Source organism: Corythoichthys intestinalis, chromosome 20 (assembly GCF_030265065.1).
Source record: "Corythoichthys intestinalis isolate RoL2023-P3 chromosome 20, ASM3026506v1, whole genome shotgun sequence".
Classification (NCBI taxonomy): domain Eukaryota; kingdom Metazoa; phylum Chordata; class Actinopteri; order Syngnathiformes; family Syngnathidae; genus Corythoichthys; species Corythoichthys intestinalis.
Window position 1 is genome coordinate 15,694,488 of NC_080414.1, and position 21,737 is coordinate 15,716,224.

The following is a 21,737-nucleotide window of genomic DNA, read 5'->3' on the forward strand; positions in this document are numbered from 1 at the left end:
ACTTGGTTACATAACAACCGCCGCGGGGTTGTCTCCGCCCACAAAGGCACTCCAAACCACCCCTCTCCCAATCATAACAAGTCCTAAACCCCCTCAAACCCTCTTTTTGAATATACGCTAATTAAACAGTGCATCGTGTGTACGTTTAGACACAGCTGCATGTGACGTGGACGTGTCTGGGATTTTTCACGCTTCGGCGCGCGTGCAAAATATTAAGGTCACGTAGTGTATGGAATTGCTTATATGGGACACGGCAACAGATGAGGATGTCATTTGTGCGGCCGATGACATCACCAGGATATTGTCAGTGGAGGGACGCACCTAATCGCTGGGAGAACTGGTAGAACTTTTTGAGTCTGCCTACTAGGGGGACCACCGCCGCCCACGCTTGCTCCTGGAGCACCTCGTCGTTAGGGTTCTGGATGGCCTGACGGGGAAAAAAAAATGTTAAAAAGTGGTCAGCATTGATGCATTTTTTTGTGTTTCGTCCACGAATAGGAATGTAACGGTATTTACATTCATCTCGGTTTGGAGCCGCAGTCAGACGGCAAATACATTTGAAAAAAAAAATATATATATATATTTTTTTTTTAAATAAAGAGCCATTTCGGAGTTCGCCTTTTCGAATCCAGTGGGTGGTAGCGGTATTGCACCTAAACCAACATTACCAAAACAGACGAAAAAGTAGTTGTCATTGATCACTACTAGCAAAGTTATGGCGAATGTACAAAGCACTTGGCAACTATCATATCCAGTACTAGTACTACTAAGACAGGAAGTGACCCATAAAATACCCCAAAATCAACAGGAAGTAACTGAAAATTAACAGGTAAATGACCTTACATGGCCCAAAATTACCTCATTGGCTGCTACTGACGGCCGTAGACGTCCAATCCATTTGAACTGGGAGGGTGGCAGCGAATTCACTGCCACCCTCCCAGTTCAAATGGATTGGACGCCTACTAGTGATAAACTCATTCCAATTCACAGCAGAAGCTTGTTTTTCTGTTTATTAGTTGTTTTTAGAATATCCTAGAATGATTTCCTGACCAACGTATCAATAATCGTTGTATCGCCATATCGTCAGATCATCGTTATCGTGAGCTTTGTATCGCAAACCGTATTGTGTCGTGAGGTACCAAGAGGTTCCCACTCCTACTTATGACGCCACTGTCATAAAGTGTTACCTATTAACCCAAATAAATCAACAAATAAGACAACTGGACTATAAGCCCCAGGATTCAAAATGAGGGAAAACAGTAGCGACTTATAATCCGAAAATTACGGTAATTTACATAGGAGTGTTTGTTCTCTAGTAATAATTTACAGTTAACTGCCTGTAATCCATCATTGAAAATGCTAGTATCTTATGTGTATATAAATGTTACCAAGTTGGCTGGTGCTACCTGACTTTAATGGTTACCTCGGTAGATCCATACAAAAGAAAGGTTTGTTGTCTATTTTTGCACATAAACTTTGATAATGTTCGAACAATAAAAACAAATTTCACAAATTTGATGTTTTATTTATTTTGCACTTCTTGCACTGCTTTTTAGATTTGGCCAATAAAACCTTTCAACTTTCAAATGCTGCGAGGGAAATAAAAAAGCCTTTTTGTTTACCCCATTGTACAGACCCAAGACTGACGTACCGAACTTTGTATGTACCGTTACACCCTTATCCATTAATATTTGCGGATTTTTTTTCCTCAATCAAAGTCGGAGATTAATAGTATTAAAATTCAACCCAGAGGGCACATACAGTACATTTTTGTACCTCTCTGATCTCCTGTCCTGCACCTTTGTAGGCCTGCAGATCATCCAGGATGTCCTTGGCGTCCTTGAGCACCACATCCACCTGCTCCCACACCTCACGCTCGCCGTCCGTGGGCTGCGCGTCTGCAAGACAACCGTGTGGCTGAAGTTACTCTACAAAAAACAGCCTTTGGAAAAACAAAACTGTATTAAAAACTTACTAAATTGTTATTTTTTTCTAAATTTCTGCATTGTTTTTCTACATTTCTGTATTGTTTTTCTAATTTTCTGTATTGTTTTTCTAATTTTCTGTATTGTTTTTCCGAAAATTGCTTGTACTCAATCAGCGGTGTGAAACTGGCGGCCTGGGTCTAAATCCGGCCAGTATTATGTTAAAATGAAATTCATGTTTTTTCATTCTATAACAACAACAAAATTAAGTATTCAGTGTTTTGTTTTTTTTCAAACGATCGCTGCCAATCCTTCCCAGTCCAAATGGATTGGACGTCTAGCACAGCCAAATTAGTTCAATCTTTTTTATCCAATTTGAAATGGTAGAAGCGTTTCGGCAAAACCACAATTAAATCTACGGGTTTGCCGAGTGTAGCATCCACAGCGGTAGGATCAAGATGGGAGGGGGTTGTGCGAGGTGGCCCGAGGCTACCAAAACTGCAGCTGAACTCCGCCGTGTTATCTATTTAAGGAGGCCCATTGATATTCCGCGCGCACACCGGCGCGAAACTGGCAGGTGGATCAAAAGCGCCTCCAGGAAGAAGAACCGTGAGCGCGGGTCACTCGGTTGACTCGATAATGCTATGCTAACGTATTCGCGCTATCGATAGGGGGCGGGGCGTCCGCCGGCTCGCTGACACTCACTTTCGAAATCCAGGAAGAAATTGGGCTCCTGTTCCAGGTCGGTGCAGGTCAGCACCTTTAGCAGGTTCCCCATGGTGGTACCTGCAGGAGAACACAACACGGATCGATAAATGACTCCGGCGAGGCGGGGCGCCTACGCTGCCGCGTTTTGGGAGACCACCCAACCGTCCTACATAGCGGATGTCAAGCCCTCCCCAAAAAAGTCCCAAAATAAACACAGCTACTAGTCTTGTTCCGCTCTGCTCATTTTCTACCCAGCAACAGTTTGATTTCAGATCACAAGCATTAGAGCGAAAAATTTATTTTGTAAATGAACTTAAACCACAGTGAAGAATGGTTTGATGCCACTGACGTCGATGGACGTCTAATCCATTTGAAATTAGAGGGCTTAGAGTTTAAATAGTGGAGGTCAATGGGAGCCAATGAGTTTTTCTTCCCCTGGGAAAATAACATTTTGATTCTAAAAAGAAAAAGGTTATGTTTTACAGCAGTCGTTCCCAACCACAGGGGACCGGTACCAGTCCGTGGCGCATTTGCTAACGGGCCACAAAGAAATCATAAATAATTTGTTAACGATCGCAATCTGGCCTGTGCCTCTTGACTAACCAGAGATTTGTGTATGTCGCCCTCTTATCGTTGGCCACCATTGCTGGGGTGTTTGCACACCAATAGCAGTACAGCGTTACTCAATGTACACAGTAACGTTAGCTGATGTTGGATGTGTGCTGCGGGCGGCGACGTCTTTGGACAGCTTTTTTACAGGCAACAGGCCACCTGCTGAGCCAGAAGAGGATCCTAGAACAAAAGCTAGCAAACAAGGCAACAAAAGCGAATGCACTGAGAGGACCAAACCTTTCACAATAGCAGAACTCATTATGCGTGCGACCAAGGATATTTGCAGTCAAGTTTTAGGAGAGGCCGCTGTTAAAAAAAAGGTTGATTTGGCGTATAGTTATGGATAGGGTTGTTCCGATCATGTTTTTTTTGCTCCCGATCCGATCCCAATCGTTTTAGTTTGAGTATCTGCCGATCCCGATATTTCCCGGTCCGATTGCTTTTTTTTTTGCTCCCAATTCAATTCCAATCATTCCCGATAATTTTTCCCGATCATATACATTTTGGCAATGCATTAAGAAAAAAATGAATAAAACTCGGACGAATATATACATTCAACATACGGTACTGTATTTGTTTATTATGACAAATCCTTAAGATGGCATTTACATTATTAGCATTCTGTGAGAGGGATCCACAGATAGAAAGACTTGTAATTCTCAAAGGATAAATGTGATTTTGTATATTGTGACTAAATATTGCCATCTAGTGTATTTGTTGAGCTTTCAGTAAATGATACTGTAGCCATTTAACTGTTCTGCCCAAATGCATGATGGGAAGTGCACCCATGACTGTGCGTAGTGGCACCAATTGATATATCTTCTCTGCGTTGGAAAATAACACATTGTGTCAAGAAAAAGATCAACTACTATCTTTCTTCCCCACAGTGCTTCCCACGATAGTCTTAATTATTGAGAGGGGGATTGTAAGGTTTTAGCCAATTAAAAAAAGGTTCCAAAGACTGCCAGAATTCACTCTGCTCATCTTACGCTGCCTTTTAGCTCTATATATAGGTGAAACTGCGCCATTATAGATTGAACGCGACAATGCGTGAGTGGGTCGTGCAGCTCATGCGTTAATTGCATTAAATATTTTGACGTGATTAAATTAAAAAAACATTAATTACTGCCGTTAACGTGATAAATTTGATAGCCCTACTTTAAGCCACAACTAAAGACTCTGGATGAGTGTAAGACATTTTGTCTGTAACGTTAAATACAATTAGAAAACGATTTAATTTAAAATATATATATATTAAAAAAAGGCATGTCCGTTATTTTTTTTGCCGATTCCAATACTTTGAAAATGACGTGACCGGACCAGATCGATCGGCATCCCGATCGATCGAGACATCTTTAGTTATGGAGTTACATTTTACCCGCACTTGATGTTCGTTTTTAGCACCGTCCTGTTATTTTATATTTACTGTAATTTTCTTCCATAAATTGCCTGTTCACACCGGTCCCTCGTTCAAAACATTTTTGTGGACCACTTTATTTCCGAATGAAAAATTCATAAAAAGTCCAGATAAAAACATGTTTTCAAAAGACATATGTATCTTTGAGGGAATAGAACATGTATTCTTTCTAAATTCTTAATATTCATTAAAAAACAATTGCATTAAAAAACGCGCTGTACCCCCCTCAACTCACCTTTCAAGGCTTGCACACACGGTAAGATTTGTTTTCTTATTTTGCCCAGAAAGAATTAGCAATTTTGGTTTAGCGTTTAAAGGTCTGTGCTGAGTGAGCATCACACACTAAATGTAACTTGTAGCAATAGCATAGCATTTGCGTTAGCATTAGTGTGATGCTAATGGCAAGCATCCGCTTTTTTTTTTTAAGTTTGTGGCGTCCAGGTGGGTATAATTCATTGAAAATAATGTGCCATTTCCCTGCTGAGCGTGTATTCTGACCAAGTTGGCATTGTCCTTGTAGACACTACAATATGTGCTTGTCTGTCAATGTTCATTTGAAATAGTAGGAAAGCTTTAGTAATTAAAATTAAAAAATTAAAATACGACTAAAATTACGTAGTATTATCATCGAAAAGACAAAATTTAAAAACGCTGCCAAAAACAACACTGCCTTCAGAAAGAAAAAAAATAAAACAGAAAACTTGCATTTTTGCATTAAAAACATTTACTACAAAAGGTTTTTACACCTCAAACAATGTAATGAGTTTTAATAAAAACAACATCTATCATATTATTTAAATGCAATTCTTAGGTTGAGGTAATTTTAAGAACTTTTGAAAGTTTTTTTTCCATCACATCCCATATTAAATAAATATGACGCCTAAAGCTGTCAAAAGCAGCAAATGAGTCAAGTACAGGATGCTTCTCCTGTCGCTAAGCACCAAAACACTCGAGCTGTGCTCATCGGAATGAGAAGCGACAGGCGTGCGCGACTCCTCGAAAGCAGACGCCGCGGTGCTCAAAATGACGGTCAACTTCATCTCCGTCTTCGCCGGAGACACATTTTCCACCTCGGCGGACATTTTGAGATCAGCGAGATGAGTGACGGCTGAAAAGTGGTGACACAGGTGAAGCTTAAAGACGACAAAGTGCAAAGTCAGCTGCGTTAAAATGCATGAGATGCATAATGTGTGTGTGTGACCCAAATAGAGACAGGAGCGTGTCCTTGTTTTACAAGGTCATCATAACCCATGCGGCCTTACCTTTTCCAAAATAAGAATAGAAACATTTTTCTTGTACTAAATCAGGAGTGTAAAATGAAAGGGCAGGTTTAAAAATGAAATTAATATTTTAGTTTATCGCTAGTAGACTGATAAACATTTAAATTCACAGCAAGAACGATGAAAAAAAGCCCCATGTTTGGATATCTATGACCATTTCAACTCCGCACGGCAACAAGTGACCTTAATAAATTTCGAGGAATATAATTGGCTGACACACTTTCCTGCCAATGTTACTTTTTATTTGGCACAACCACCTGCAAAGCTCCACCTGCCCTGCTATCCTGTCTTCCTAGCCAGGCACTAATTCGACCTGAATGCCCGCCCGGTGGGTGACCTCTGCCAATCACGAGCGAGGGGCTTTGGGGAGTGGTGGTGGTGGGGGGGGCTTCTTGCGGTCCTCTAGCGCCGCCTATTGTGGGCTCACTGCCACTTGAGAGAAAGGAGGTCATATCACGGGCAGGGATTTACGTGGCCCACTTTTTCCAGAGACCTGAGAATGTCAAAAGGCAGTAAAGAAAAAATGTGTTATTTAAGGTCAAATTTCCCTCAAACGATGCAAAATGGAGGGGTATCTTCACTAAATGCTCCCCGATTGGCCGTCGCAGTACACGCGCTTGACCTGGTCGCCTACGTGTTGTTGTTTTGAACCCCCCGCTGAGCAATCGCGTGCTCGCCAAACGGGGGGGACGGCCGACTGCTTCCAAGGCCGGCGGGCAGACTCTGACGAGCGGGAGCCCGCGCGGCGCTCCTATTGGTTGGTAGAGATCTACCCCAGAAGAAGGCTGTAACCATGGAGCCGCGCTCAAATTTTGGGTGCCATTGAAAAGACGGCGGCAGCCAATGAGAGAGGAGCGGCGGATTGTACAGTAGTAGTAGTGAGGACTTGAAAGCGGCATGAATATGGTAATAGAGATGAGGTAATGCGGCAAAATATGGAGGATTAGGCGGGGCGGAGGGGAGGGGAGTTTTGACTTGTTTTAGGAGAAGTGAAGCATGGGATGTACGGTAAAAATATATTTGAAGTGGAAGGGATGGTAGGGGATGATTGTATTTCGGTCCCATTGATTAAAATGAGCAATATTCAGAGCATCTCTTGAGGCTGTGTTTTGGAATCGATTTCACAAATTAAGAAATCCTCTATTTTGCACTAATAATTTGCCGTAAATTCCCATTTATTTATTCATTTTCAACGCAGTTCAGAACTATGAAGTACGTAGCAGCTAATTTAGCCGTACTGCATCCATACATATTACGACATGTAATATAACAACTTTACTCCAGCGATATTGCTGACTTTAGAGGTGCTATGAAATACTACAAAGAAAACTATATTAAAAAACAATATTTACAGATCTTACATTGTCAAATAAATTTAAAATGCAGATCATTGTTTGAAGTACCTATGCGGCCAAAGCAATGTCACATCATCAAGCTGCTCGAATTCATTTCATTCCGCAGGACTATATTTTTTAGATGCGTAATGCAACCACAATAGAGAGGAGTGCTTCAGCCACTCGTGCTCAGTCTGCTAGGAAGTCCCTTTCGTTCCCACAAAAAGAAAAAAAAAAATTCAACGGTGAAAAAAAAACGATGTGATATCACTCTGCCCTGCTTGCCTCGGCAGCCTGTTCCCTGCAGGGCAGCTGGATTACAAATGTTGCTATTCATACTCCAATTATTGACATGAACCAGTAGGTTTTAAATAATTTATCCTGAAAACATAGCCAACACTACTGATTGCATGGGTCTTCGTTGATTCTCATCTGTGAATATGTTAATTATTGGTATGCTAAGCAGGCACCATTGACTTGCGCCAGCTTAGCCACTCCGCAGCCCCGAAACAACTAAAACAAACTGCACGGAATTTGTTGAAATCAACTCCACCGAGTACTTAAACCCCCGCTAACTCGAAGATGAAGTCTTATTTAAAAAATTTTGACCTTCCCGTTCAAGTGTCTGAACACAGTGCAGTTAATTTTATTGCTTGTCTTTTCTATTATGCAGTTTCAAATAAAAGTGAGCAGTAAATTCTTTCTTCGAATATTGACTCAGATCTCTGTATATATGTATACATAGGCAACAAAACTTTTGTCTTGCCAAAATTTGACCTTTATGTCTTCATTAAATAATGAATCTTTTTTCAGTGAAACAAATATATTTTTGTACATTCAACGTCATTTGGGAGGGTCTTAGCTTTCATATGAGCCATTTCTGAAACAAATTGAACACCGTATTTTTTGGACTACAAGTGACACCTGAGTATAAGTCGCACCAGCCATAAAATGCCGAACGGAGAGAAGAAAACATAAGTCAGGTTGAACTACTGTAACGCACTCCTCATCGGGATCCCTGGCAAGAGCCTACAAAGGCTCCAGTACGTCCAAAACAGCGCTGCCAGGGTCCTGATGAGGGTGCGTAAACACGAGCACATCTCCCCCATCCATCACACCCTACACTGGCTCCCTGTTTACCTCCGTATTGAATTCAAAATCCTCCTTCACACCCATCACTGTCTACACGGTGTAGCCCCCACCTACCTCACCGAACTCCTCACACCAAATACTTCAGCTAGAACCCGGTCAGGCCAACCGCACCGTCTACTCCCGCCCAGGACTCGGCTCACGACTATGGGCGAGAGGGCCTTTGCAGCATCTTTTTTTTTTTAACTTGTGTGATTTATTTCCTGGCTTTTTCTGTGAAGAACCCAGAGAGGGTTATTTGGTTATTATCTATTTAATTAATAGTGTTATAAAAGGGTTATTTGATTGTGGCTTTCTGAAAAACAAAAAATTTTTACATTTTTTTTTATTTTACATTACTCCTGCAATTGTCACACTTTTTCTGTTACAAACTGACCCCGGCCCCTCATCAGAGAAGGAAAAAGTTATGTGGCCCTCACAGGAAAAAGTTTGGGGAACCCTGCACTACAATATCATATTAGGCTCGAGCGTTTACGTCACAGCAACACGGGATCATGCGAGATTTGCGACAACGCAGCCATATTGGAAGCACGTCTGCATCACGGGACATTTAAACTTAACAGCAAATACAATTCAACTACGAGCGCCAAAGATGGAAAAAAGTCAGGAAAACTTGCCAATTCGATACAGAGACAAACTTGTTACCACGGCGAAGGACAGATATGTGAGCAAACTTAAGGATGTGAACAATGTAGACCCTTACGAGCAAGCCGAACACAAATGGAATAAAGATGTCGACAAGCTTCCACCACTACGCGAAATGGACATCATGCTGTATTTAGTGTTTGGTGTAAGTTACTACACTCATCAGCAATTCCGAAACTACAAATCGCTACAAAGCTACAAACAGTTTTGCTGCGGATCGGTGCAGGACCTGCACATTATGACCGTAGCAAACGGCAACACCATCGTTCTTGCAAAGGTAGGCAATGTGTGTTTACATTTTCATTGTCATGAACATCTGAATTTGTGCTGTGTTGAGCTGTGATAATTAAGTGACAAATCAATGCTGTGTTTCAGAAAACAGATTTGTTGCAGACAATGTAGCCTGTGTACTACAAATTCTTTGCCACTATCTCACGGCAACATGTTACAGCTTTTTCATTTAGAAACGACGGGAATTATGTCTTATGAAGACAAAGCACATGTATGCATGCTAGTTGTTTAACTGTAGCTATAGCTAACAACAGGCCGACTTAGGGCATAAAGTTACAGAAATTTCCGTAGACAAACGAAATTAACTTACCGGAGTGGAAGTGCATAGAGCAAACTCTGTGTGTAACTGGAGAATCAAACGTTATGCCCTTCCTTCTGATCGAGGCCACCCATGCCATTCTTTGACGTTTGGTAAGTTCAGATATGAGCTTTCCCTCGCCTTTTCTCCATGTAGCGATCCGGAAGAAACTCAATGGGGTTCCGTCAAGCTGTACATTCTCCTTTCTATTCGATCGGTTGTTGCAATTCTTTACCGAACAATAATTTCCAACCATTTTTAAAGAGCGACCTGAGTCGAAATGCCTCTCTCTTTAGGTTTCCCGGAGTTCTGACACCGAACTTCCTGCTTCCAACATGGCGATAGGGGCGGAAACCTTGCCAGTGTCGCATCATACGCTCGAGCCTAATACTGAAAGCTCAACAAATACACTAGATGGCAATATTTAGTCACAATATACAAACTCACATTTATCCTTTAAGAATTACAAGTCTTTCTATCCGTGGATCCCTTTCACAGAAAGAATGTTAATAATGTTAATGCCATCTTGTGGATTTATTGTTATAAAAAAACAAATACAGTACTTATGTACAGTATGTTGAACGTATATATCCGTCTTATCTTTCCATTCCAACAATAATTTACAGAAAAATATGGCATATTTTAGAGATGGTTTGAATTGAGATGAATTACGATTAATTAATTTTTAAGCTGTGATTAACTCGATTAAAAATTGTAATCATTTGACAGCCCTAATCATAATGTGTTAATAATTTCACACATAAGTCGCTCATGAGTAAAGTCGCACCACCAGCCAAACTATGAAAAAAGCTGCGATTTATAGTCCGAAAAATACAGTAATTAAAAGTCAAGTTATTAGCAATTGTTTCTACAAAATGGATAAGCAACAAGATTTTTGTCAGGGGCTATAGTTTTATGCTAAGCAAGCTTGTGGTCGTGGAGTATTTTTCGAGGCAGGCCACGCCTAATGCAGCATCCTGACCTCAGCGTGCCATCTCCTTGCACTCTGCGTGGCCGCCGTAAACACACCCAGAGGCAGGACGGCCCTGAAATGGAGCACTGCGACAGAAATGGGGGGAAAAAAGAGGGAGGGGAGTGCTGACATTCCACTACTCAGCTGCGGCGTGAGTATCCACGTGCCAGCAAAACAACCCGAGCGTCACGTGGCCGCCGGCGTGCTCCAGAAAATGGAGATTCTTTTTAAAAAAATGGCATGCTGCTGTGGGCGGGATTGCGGCAGCTTTAAACTTGACCCAGATTCTCCGGGTGACATGCCACATCGCATTAGGCCGCTCAGCCGGAGTCGGACGGAGCTGACGGCGACCCTCGGACGTAAAGTGGGGGTGCGCTCAGCTGACTACAATGGGGGAAAGAGGGCGGGGTTTGTTTTGAACCCGATTACCTCGTGGCTACGCCGATCGAGCAAAAAAGGGGGTGACAGCATCAGCTGTCCTCGCCATGGCAACGGCGCACCTGGTAACCGTGGTAACAGGCGTACGCGATTGTTCAGCTAATTGGCGTCCAATCTTGAGGCTTTCAAGAATGAAATTAAAACTCTTTAGGGAGTTTATCGCGAGTAGACGTCAATCCACGTCAATGGCTGCCAACGAGTTTAGGGATGATTTAGGAGAGCATATTGACTCACTGTCTGGCTTGGATCATCTAAGCATACGGCATTTCCCTCGGGGTCGCATTAACGCATACACACACGCAATCCGTCATGACATCATGGCGTCCTCACACACAAGCTTATATTTAACTTCACATACGGAGAAGCCGACTTAATGCAATTTATGGTTGTAAAATGAGGTTGTTTTCCCTCCAACTGAATTTTGGGTGGGGCACAGTAGGTTTGTGACTGATATAGTGAGCGCCAGGAGTGCTCGCACTGCCATCTGCAGGATGACAGTGGAAAATAAAGAAGGACACTCCCGACCGAGTGAGGACAGAATGTTCAATACAAGATGCTGTATCGATACTGAATCAATACGGAGTCGGGTGAATGTAAAATATGCGCCGTTTGTTGGAGTAAATCAGAAACAGCAATGGGAAGTAACCTTGGATTAGGAATCATGTATTATTTTAAAAAATGGGGTAATTTATTGATGAAAAAATAAATTTACTGTACATGGATAGTGAAATACCTCCAAAGTATTTAATATTTGCGATCATAATTCATTCATTTCCTACAGAAAATTTGAGAAAAAAAATATCTGTATGTAAGGATTTCTTTCCCAAAGACACATTTTCTGCAATAAAAATAAATTTTTAAAAATCTGAAACAACAATGGAAAACTACCTTGGATTTCATTTCATTTAAGGATAGTGTTTTTTTTTTTTTTTTTTTAATTTTTGGGGGTGGGGGAGTGGGGGTCATTACCAAAAAAAAAAGTCAAAGCATAATTGACTGAGAAATTGAGTAAAACTAGCTCAATTACCAACTATTTACCAAAGATGCATTTTCTGTAATACTGTAAAAAAAATGTAGTTTAAAAAAAAAAAGTTTTTTTAAAATTTAATAACGCCCTCAGCATGTATGGAAAAACGTAAGAAATATTTTAGATCACTCTTACTGAAAAATTGAGAAACTATATCTCCATTTAAGGTTTTTTTAGGGAGGGATTTTACCAAAAATACATTTTCTGCAATAAAAATAGATAATTAAAAAAAAAAGTTTCAAAATAATAATAAGGAATAATAAACATTAATGCATAATTTACTGAGAATTTATGTAAAACGAGCTCAATTTCCAATTATCAAAGATGCATTTACTGTAATACACATATGTAGCTTTAAAAACGTTTTTTTTTAATTAAAGAGCATAATTGTCTGAAAATTAAGGGAAAAAAACATGAGTACTCGCGTTTGACTGCCATTGACGGTGATAGACGTCAACCCTCCCAGCCAAATTGGACTGGACGTGTATTGCTGTCAATGGCAGCCAATGAGTTAATAACGCCCTCAGCATGTATGAAAAAAAGAAGGAAATATAATTAATATTTTAGATCATTATTGCTGAAATTTTGAGAAAATATATCTCCATTTAAGGATTGTTTATTTGTTTTTGTTTTTGTTTTTGTTTTTTTGGGGGGGGGGCATTACCAAAAACAGTTTTGCAGCAATAAACATATCCAATAAAAACCAGTTTAAAAATAATAAAAGAATAAGAATAGTCAATGCATAATTTACTGAGAAATTAAGCAAAACGAGCTCAATTACCAATTAATTACAAAAGATGCATTTTCTGTAATACACATATGTAGTTTAAAATATATATATTGTATATTTATACTTTAATTCGAAAAAGCAGAGCATAATTGTCTGAAAATTAAGGAAAAAAACATTAGTAATCATGTTTGACTGCCATCGACGGTGATAGACGTCAGCCCTCCCAGTCAAATTGGACTGGACATCCATCGCCGTCAATGACAGCTACTGAGTTAATAATGTCCTCAGCATTTATGAAAATACTTCCTCGTATTTGTAAATTAAAAAAAAATCTTTAGACAAATAAATGGTTCATAATGATAAGGGTTCAATATCTCTGGTGTTTATCCTCTCCACTGATCTATAACACGACAGCGCCATCTAGTGATGACTTCCCCAGATGAACAAGTCATAAATAATTCAAACGGGAGTGCTAATTCCACCCGGGTCCACTTTTGTTTACCAGCGCTGGTAAACAACAAATAAGCGTCCCGATGCAGGAAAATGCGCGGCTTGCAAAGATAGTGAATAATTCATGAGGAGAAGCTTTTATCTGACATAACAAGCGGCGTATTATATCCGCTCAGACATGTCCTCAGATTACTTATTCAAAGGGTGCGGTATTGCTCGATTTGCTGAGTAAGGAAGCAAAAGCTTGCGTTGAATTTGCGACTATTGACAGCTAATTTGCTGATATTCCGGGCAATATAAATATTGAAAATTGTGGACAAATCCCATCTCTCTTGCAAAGAAAATTAGCTTGATTCTATAAAGTATTACATATAGTCATGGGTAGCAAATAAAGAATGACCATATTTTTCAGACTAAGTCGCACAAGCCAGAAAAATGCATCATAACAAAGAAAAAAATATATACAAGTCGCATTTGTATGGAGATTTGTATTTAATAAAATCCAACCCAAAGAACAGATATTTCATTTCATTTTATTTCATTTAAAGGGCATCCTAAAATAATGTGGCAAGGGACATGGGGGACAAAATATGTCCAAAGTTGTGGGGGGCAGGATGCAATTTATAGTCTGAAAAATACAGTAAGTCTTTCCCTGGGAAAAGTAAAAGGGTACCACGAATAGAAAGACATGTAGTTCTTAAAAGATAAATGTTAGAGGAGTTATAATAATTTGATATTAAACCCCCTCTTAACGTTTTCCTTTTCATAAAATTTGTAAAATTTTAAATAAAAAAATAAACTAGTAGCTCACCATTATTATTGACGTCGCAGGGCGGTGACGTCACATGGCCATGCTGCCGTACTTCACAGTGTCACTCTTTAACGATATAAGGTAGTGATTTAAATACACCACAAGGTGTCAATGTAGGGTTTCAAAACAATAAGATCAAGCCAATGAGTGCGTTTTGTCCCTTGACTGATACCGTAGTTTCCTGTTTAGTGCGGGTCCATTGTGACTTCATTTGAGTGTTGTCTTCACAACAAACAGGACTCATGATAATAGCTCCAAGCATCATAGGAATATTGTTAGTCTTACTTTAGTAATTACAGTTACAAATTACCACGAAAAGTAAATTGCGTTAGTAACTCAGTTACCTTAATGTAAGAGTAATTAGTTACTTGGCAAAATAACGAGTTACCTTTCATGTATTTGGGGGGGGGGGGGGGGGGGGGTGAAAAGTAACCTTTGCTATGTTTGGTCATTGAATGTTGTGAATCAACCGCTAAAGTTGTTAAAATTGCTCCCGTTATTGCATTAGTTCCCTTCTGTCTACTTTGGACATGTGAAAGTTTTAAAAATGTTTCTTCATTTAAAGATAGATTCAAGTCAAGATTTTGCCGATTTGAGAGTATTTTAGATAAAGTTACTTAGGTTCGCTGGGAAGGTTCTCTACAACAGAGCCTTCCTGAGAAGTTTACTGCTTTAAGATGGTGGCTGTTTACTAACGTCATCGAGTATAATTTCGCATCTAGTTCTCTATACAAGGATATCTACTGCAGCATCATGTGGCCGTAGTTTGTAGGCTATTGGCTAGTCAGGTAATATTGGACCCACCTAGCATTGCGTTTGCAACTGCGTCACAACTCCCTTCCTTCCTCTCCACTCCTGCTCTGCTCTCTCATCTCCGTGAGTCCGTGTCTCTCAGACTTTTCTTGCGTCATTCAACCAACGTAGTAACGCATAGTAACGCATGTCTTTAAGTCATCAGTCACGGTGACGGCATTGCCCAGATGAAAAAGGTATTAGATTACTCGCTACTGAAAAAACATAACATCGTTAGCAACACCGTTATACTCTAACGCCGTTATCAACAACACTGCGTCATAGTTTGTATAATGTGACTAAATATTGCCATCCAGTGTATTTGTTGAGCTAAACGAGTTGCTAAAATAAATATTTAAACAGTTTAATCAAAGTCTGAGTACGTTTTATATCTATTTTGCATATCTATTTTGATTGTGAATGCCAGTTCTCTTTGCATTGTTGTTTAACTGTGTGAGAATAGGGCCTCATTAACAAAGAGTGAAGCAATTTTCTTTTTGTGAGCATAATGTTTTTGAGTTATATATTATTTTTGTTGTATTTTCACTATATGATACTTATGTCTGTTGTGAAGTTGCCGCCGAAGCTTATGCCAATAAATGGCGCGGTTCGAGCTTTGAATTTGAACACCTAGGTCCACTCGCCTTTCTCTGCCTCTTAGAGCTGAATGTGCAAAATGATACGAACAGCCAGCAACCAAACTAAGTTTAATACATTTATTCATTTTCCGTCTTGCTTATTCCCCAGGAAGCCAGGGAGTGAAGGCTGGGCCAATGTTTATTCTTGAGTATCCTTTTATCCTGGTAGCCTTTTTTCCCCTCCTCAGATCAGACAAAACTTTTTGTCTCTTTTGTTACTCTGCCATCTTTGCAGCATTCGCTTGAAAGTGTTCGCAACGACTTCTGTCTTTATAATGAATGAGGAGAGGGGGAAGTGACGTACTGGATGCAGTAAAGCAGTCAGTACATGTGTAGTTTTTTGTGTGCAGGGTTCCTGCAACCCTCCTCAAAGTTAATTAGTGCAAGTGAAAGCAATACAGACGCCTCAAGATATAAAAGAGGTGTCTTTCGACTAATTGTCAGTCAACATATCATCACAAATGTTATGCAAATATTTTATAAAGGTTGAAAAGTTACATAGTGTTGCTTTGAATGAGGGAAAAGAAAACAAATTTGCTACATTGCTGCCACATGCGCGTTCTGACGTTGCTTTCCATTGATGTCCCGCATCACAACGAGAACAGTGCATTTGAGCCCGTGCATGTGTAAGTAGTTTGGAGTTTAACCAAGCGAGCAGTAAACAAATAAAGTAGTATTTAAATGCATACAAGTGCTGTGGCTTAGTACTATAATTCTATGGCACGATCACTTTCTTGTTTTTGTCACATTTTTTCCGCGACTTCCACAACCCCTCTGCCAGTCGCCGTTTAATCCGGCCGGGAGCGACTTCGCTCGACTTCGTCACCGCAAGGACTCGGCCCGCTCGCCTGGCTCTTGATCGATTCCGCTTGTTGAACAAAAAACCAGCGACTCTTATTTAAGGAGTGCGAGAGATTGTAATAAAGTATTTTTTAGGGATGCACGATAATACGTTTTTCAACCGATACCAATAACTGCCTCCTCGTTCCAGCTGATAACCTATAATGTCAAGCCGATAATTCAATTAAAAGATACACGTAAAATTTTAAAGTGTACACAGGAGCAAATATTACTGTGCAAACATAGAATTTATTGCTCTTTTTTCCGCATCAAATGTGAAGAAGTATTGAATTCCAACATCTAAACAATATTGTCTGACATTGTGGAATGGTAAACTTTTGGCAGTGATTACTTACTGAGTAAATACCTAAGTTGCATGAAAATGTCTTTAAAACTAAGTCATTCCTAACATATATATCATTACTACAAAGCAAAAACACACCTCCTTAAAACTACTTAAAATTCCCTTAAAAAGTTTTAGGTGTAAATCTATTGGAATTATGTGAAATTATCTACCAGTGTCTCAAGTGAATTTCACTCAGATTTCTTGAAATAAGAAAAATATCTGAAAATAAGCTTAACAGCCTTATTTTAAGCAATAGATTATTATATTTAATCCTTAAAAAATGTGTTTGTCAGAAATGTTCTTTATTCAAGAATAGATATGGTTCAAAACATTACCTGAAAACATTTTTTTTCCTGATTTATGTGCTTAATGAGTTGAACCGGAGATGAAGCGTTACCGATCGTCACAAACCCCGTAGTATGCTTTCAATTTGTTTACTATTAGCTTTAGCCTTTGCGCTAGTGGTAGCCTTGTATTTGTTTCACAAATCATTGTGATGCAGCTTTAAATGGCTGATCAGGTTAGTGGTGTTGATTGAGGACGCTGTCTTTCCGCCTCATGGAACTTCTGTTACACACACTGAAAGGTAATCGCACACTTGTGACAGAACCGCCATGATATCAAGCATTTCATGTGACATCACTCATGTGATGAGCTTCAGAGGGGTGAGGTGTTAAGGCGGCGATGCAGAATTGGACAAACTGCATCGATTGCACACATTTGGAGACTAAATCCAGTATATAATTATCGGATTGGATTATCGGTTGAATCTTTTTAAAATCTGGATTATCTATGTGACGTCACAATTGCCATTATCGGACGATAATTATCGGTAACCGATATTATCGTGCATCTTTATTTTGAAAGGTAATAGTCATCTATTTTGCCACTCTTACTGTATTTACAACATGAGTAAAACATGCCAAGTGAAACTGTGAAGTGAAAAAAAGTGTCATTCATCCTATTCATGTTTAATTAATCATCCGATTAATCGATAATTATGAAAATAATCGTTAGTCGCAGCCGCATCACTAACATACTAAAACAGCAGCAAAGATGCTACCAAAAAAATGTATGTGTTTCAGCTGGGTTAGGGCCAGTTGGGACGTGTGTGGGGCCTTTTTAATTTTGCATACTCTAACTAGAATGGGTAGTTGCACCCCTGAGAGGAAATAAAGACTTTTCCCGCTCCTAAAAAAAAATCATGCTAAAAAACGACTACTAGTACACGAAATTATCTTATTTGTACAAACTAAATAGCAAACTAATCCATGAATCTGAACTTCTTACTATCAAAAATATCTCAAACAGCTTTCCATAAACGAATATGATCCCAATTCTGATTAGTACTTCCAAGAGTCTCCAGATGAGGACAGTATTGACTCTACTTTCCGTCCTTCATTCCTCAGTTGCAGCTGCTAAGAAAAGCCTCACCTCGGGCTACAGTGACACACCTCGCCTGGGTTTAGCATGGCTAATCTGGCCTGTATAGAACTCTCGTTTGTTTTCCACGCGCGTAACCGTAGCACGCGATTCCGCTAGCCTGGCGGATAAGTCTTATCGTCCACAATGACTAAGCGTGCCTAGCACCTGAGGCTTCGCTGTCAAAACGGCACAGCGCTCCCACATCAGAGCCTAGCCAATGCAGTGATCGCGAAGCGTCATGGTAACAGTCGCCAAGGAGACTCCAATGAAACGGAAGAAGTCAGATAATTTAAGTACAACATAGTATAGGAGTATATAAATACCGTAATTTTTGGACTATAAACTGCTATTTTTCCCCTTCATTTTGCATTCTGTGGCTTATAGTCCAGTGTGGCTTATTTGTTGATTTATTTGGGTTAATAGCAGGGGCGTTATTGGGGGGGTGGAGGGGGCAGTGCCCACCCAAAGAAAACTGGATGTAGTACTAGTGGCAGTCTGGGCACCGCGTATGGTACCCCATTCATATAGTACTGATGTCTTCCAAGTTTTAACCTTTGCGTTGTTACCTCCTCTTTCACCTTAAAAAAAATAATAATTGAAATAAAATGTCGTTTTGTTCCTAGGGGGCGCTACACACATTTATGCATATATTTATTTTATTTTATTTTATTTTTTTACATTTTATCAAAGTTTTCACCAGTGTTCACCTGGCTGTTGAGTTTGGTGAGTTTTGAAGTATTCTGAGGGGGTCAAAGTAGGGCTCAAAGCGTCAGCGGGACAAAGAATGACTGCTAGAGGGCGCTACATAATGTATTTGTAATCTGTCTTTACACGGTATCAAAGATTGCACCTGTCTTGACCTGCCTGCCGATTTTGGTGCATTTTGAAGCATTGTAAGGGGGTCAAATTGAACTCAAAGGGGCTGCGGAACAAAGAATAACTATAATAATAATAATAAAACCGAGGAACCAAAATAGTTCACCTAAAAAAAACATTGCCACCTGTATGTCCATACTGTTCCGTTATGGATGTGTTCTAAGTCAAATCAAATCAAATCAACTTTTATTTGTTTAGACCAAATCACAAGAACAGTTAACTCAAGGAGAAAAAACAAAACATGTTTTAAGGTGCAGTAGCCCTACGCTGGATTTCGACCTACTTGAGCATTGTACCCGCCCCCCCAGGTAAGACAAATGCCCACCCACACCTGGCATCCTGGTAACACCACTGGTAAACAGGTAACTTTTTTATATAAGTTAATTAGGTTCGCTACAACAGAACCTTCTAGAGAAGTCTACTGCTTCATGATGGCGGCTGTTTACTAACGGTGGCAAGTCTGTCATTTCGCATCTAGTTCTCTATACATGTTCTAACGCTGCCGTCGTCTGTCATTTCACATCTAGTTCTATTTATATGTGATATCTACCGTAGCATTATGTGGTCGTATGTTTGTAGCAACTAGCAACTGGGCGTTGTTTGTAGCGGCTGTCGGCAGGTATTATGGTTTTTTTTTGTCTAGCGGCATGAGTTGAAGATATTTACTCTCGGTCCGTTCCTTATTGCGTCCCCAAGACTGCGCTGACTGTGTTTAAGTTTTGCTTTACCTGGTATAATTCAATAATCGGAATTTGGATGTTTGTGAATCGTTCTCGAATCTTCCACGGCTGAATCGCGAATAATCTAAAAATCAGAAATTTCACACGCCTCTATTAATAAATGCTTATGACTGATGTCATTAAGTATCATCTGGCAAATTATGTCGCTAACTCCATTTATGTCTAGCTTGGATCTTTTACATCCATTCAAAAGTGAGATAATTTGCCAGATAACACAAAATGACATCTGTTATAAGCATTTATTAATGCTAATGACAGTGTCATGTGATAATTATGAGCGTCTAATGACAGTCTTATGGCGCCACTGTAAAATAAAGTGCTTCCAAATACCCTAACTAGCAATTAATGAAACAACTGGAACAGTAACTGAAGAAATAATTAGCATAGAACATGAATTTTGATTGTTATTTACATCTGTAGCGCTGCAATGCATGCTCGGTGGCATGTTGGACAACAACAGTGTTGGCAGCAGGTGGCAGCAGAAGTTGACTGTCTCCCTTAAGGGAGCAGTGATGGCTAAATGAAGCTTCTTGAAGCATTGCAAGGCATTAAAATGCCTGAACCAATTGGCTGCAAAGCTTCATGGTGGTTCATTTGGTCTTATGACTGTCGTATGATGCTGCTGTCAAATAAGGTGTTACCGGTTAATATCTTTCGGTGTAAATATCCTATAATAGAGTGATGACAGCTGCGGCTTATAGTGCAGTGTAGCTTATCTATGAAGAAATTTTGAAGTTTTCATGCCAAATTTGTTGGGTGGTGGCTTATAGTGAGGTGCGGCTTATAGTGCGAGAATTACGGTACAGTATTTTACCTCTACTAAGCAACAGGTGAGCTTGGTCGAATGGTAAGATGAGCTGTTTTCACCTCAAAAAATGTTGCTATGCTAAATTTATGCTACATGTACTAAAAGGTTGAAATAAATGAATTTGCAACAGGTGGTTGTTCTTTTGTTCCTGTCGCGAATGCTTCACCGAGCGCTCATTTGAACATCATGTATTGACACTCCTTTGGCTCCTTATATGTTGATAAGGCGGCCATCTTTAATGACATACTGTCCATTAGGTCTAAAATCTGAAAATCAGTTATTGGGAATCTTATTATCTGCCACTGAAGGTAATAGGCGTCCAATTAGGGCTGAGGCTATCGATTATTTAGGTAATCGATTAATCTCTCAATTAGTCTGAATAATCGAGTGAACATTTAATGTGCTGCAGAATAAATTTTAGGAGATGTAAAACAAAGGCTTGCTAGGATCGCACTTTAAAAGAAAACTATAAAAACATTCCAGAGTGTTAAAAAATGATGTAAAATTACACTTTCATTTCACAAGAGCAATAAATGCATTTAAAAATCAATTAAAATAGCTTAGCTAAGCCTCAAACAGTTTAAAAAAACAATCGATGTACAACAAAAGAACAATTGGCTAACTTGCACAGCAAACGTCCACTAGCTTAAATGCTATAAAATGCCAACTTTTTTATTTTTATTTTAGAAATGCTCTTAACAAATTGTTCAAACACATATTCCCATGAAAAACTGCTAAATCTACCTATAAACTAAATCATAATCAATAGCTTAAACAAAAATTTACAACTTTATGTTGAGAGCAGCTGGATTCAGCCGTATTAGATGAGTTATGTCCTATTGACTGTTGCCACTAGAGGGGAGTGTATCCTCCCATATCAATAAAACAAAATGCAGACACTTTCAAAACAAACCATTACAAGGCCACTCTAATTAAACGAATCCTCAAAGCAGCAAATTTTATTCGAAGCTTTTTCACTAATCGAATTACACGAGTTACTCGATTAATCATTGAATCACGAGTCCAAATACATGTTGAGTTGGCAGTGAATTGGGCAAGTTTCAACTCTTTGGCTGCCACTGACTTGGCTAAACGTCCAATCCGTTTAAAGCAGGAGGGTGGCAGCGAATGAACGAACGTTCATTCGCTGCCACCCTCCCGCTTTAAACAGATTGGACGTCTAC

At 39.7% G+C, this 21,737-nt stretch overlaps 1 protein-coding gene across 4 annotated transcripts in view; it reads right to left on the reverse strand.

Moving 5' to 3' along the window:
• Nucleotides 1–21,737, reverse strand: part of fam49bb (family with sequence similarity 49 member Bb) — a 75,166-nt gene that overhangs the window by 38,777 nt on the left and 14,652 nt on the right. For 2 of the 4 annotated variants that reach the window (XM_057824125.1, XM_057824128.1), the window contains 3 exons: nucleotides 2,631–2,711; nucleotides 1,777–1,898; nucleotides 322–427 (listed from right to left, as the gene is read on the reverse strand). In XM_057824125.1, the coding sequence (XP_057680108.1) occupies nucleotides 322–427; nucleotides 1,777–1,898; nucleotides 2,631–2,703 (301 nt within the window). In that variant the 5' untranslated portion in view covers nucleotides 2,704–2,711. Of the gene's footprint in view, nucleotides 1–321; nucleotides 428–1,776; nucleotides 1,899–2,630; nucleotides 2,712–3,236; nucleotides 3,416–21,737 lie in introns of those variants that run through there. The other 2 variants (XM_057824126.1, XM_057824127.1) reach the window with 2 other exon arrangements.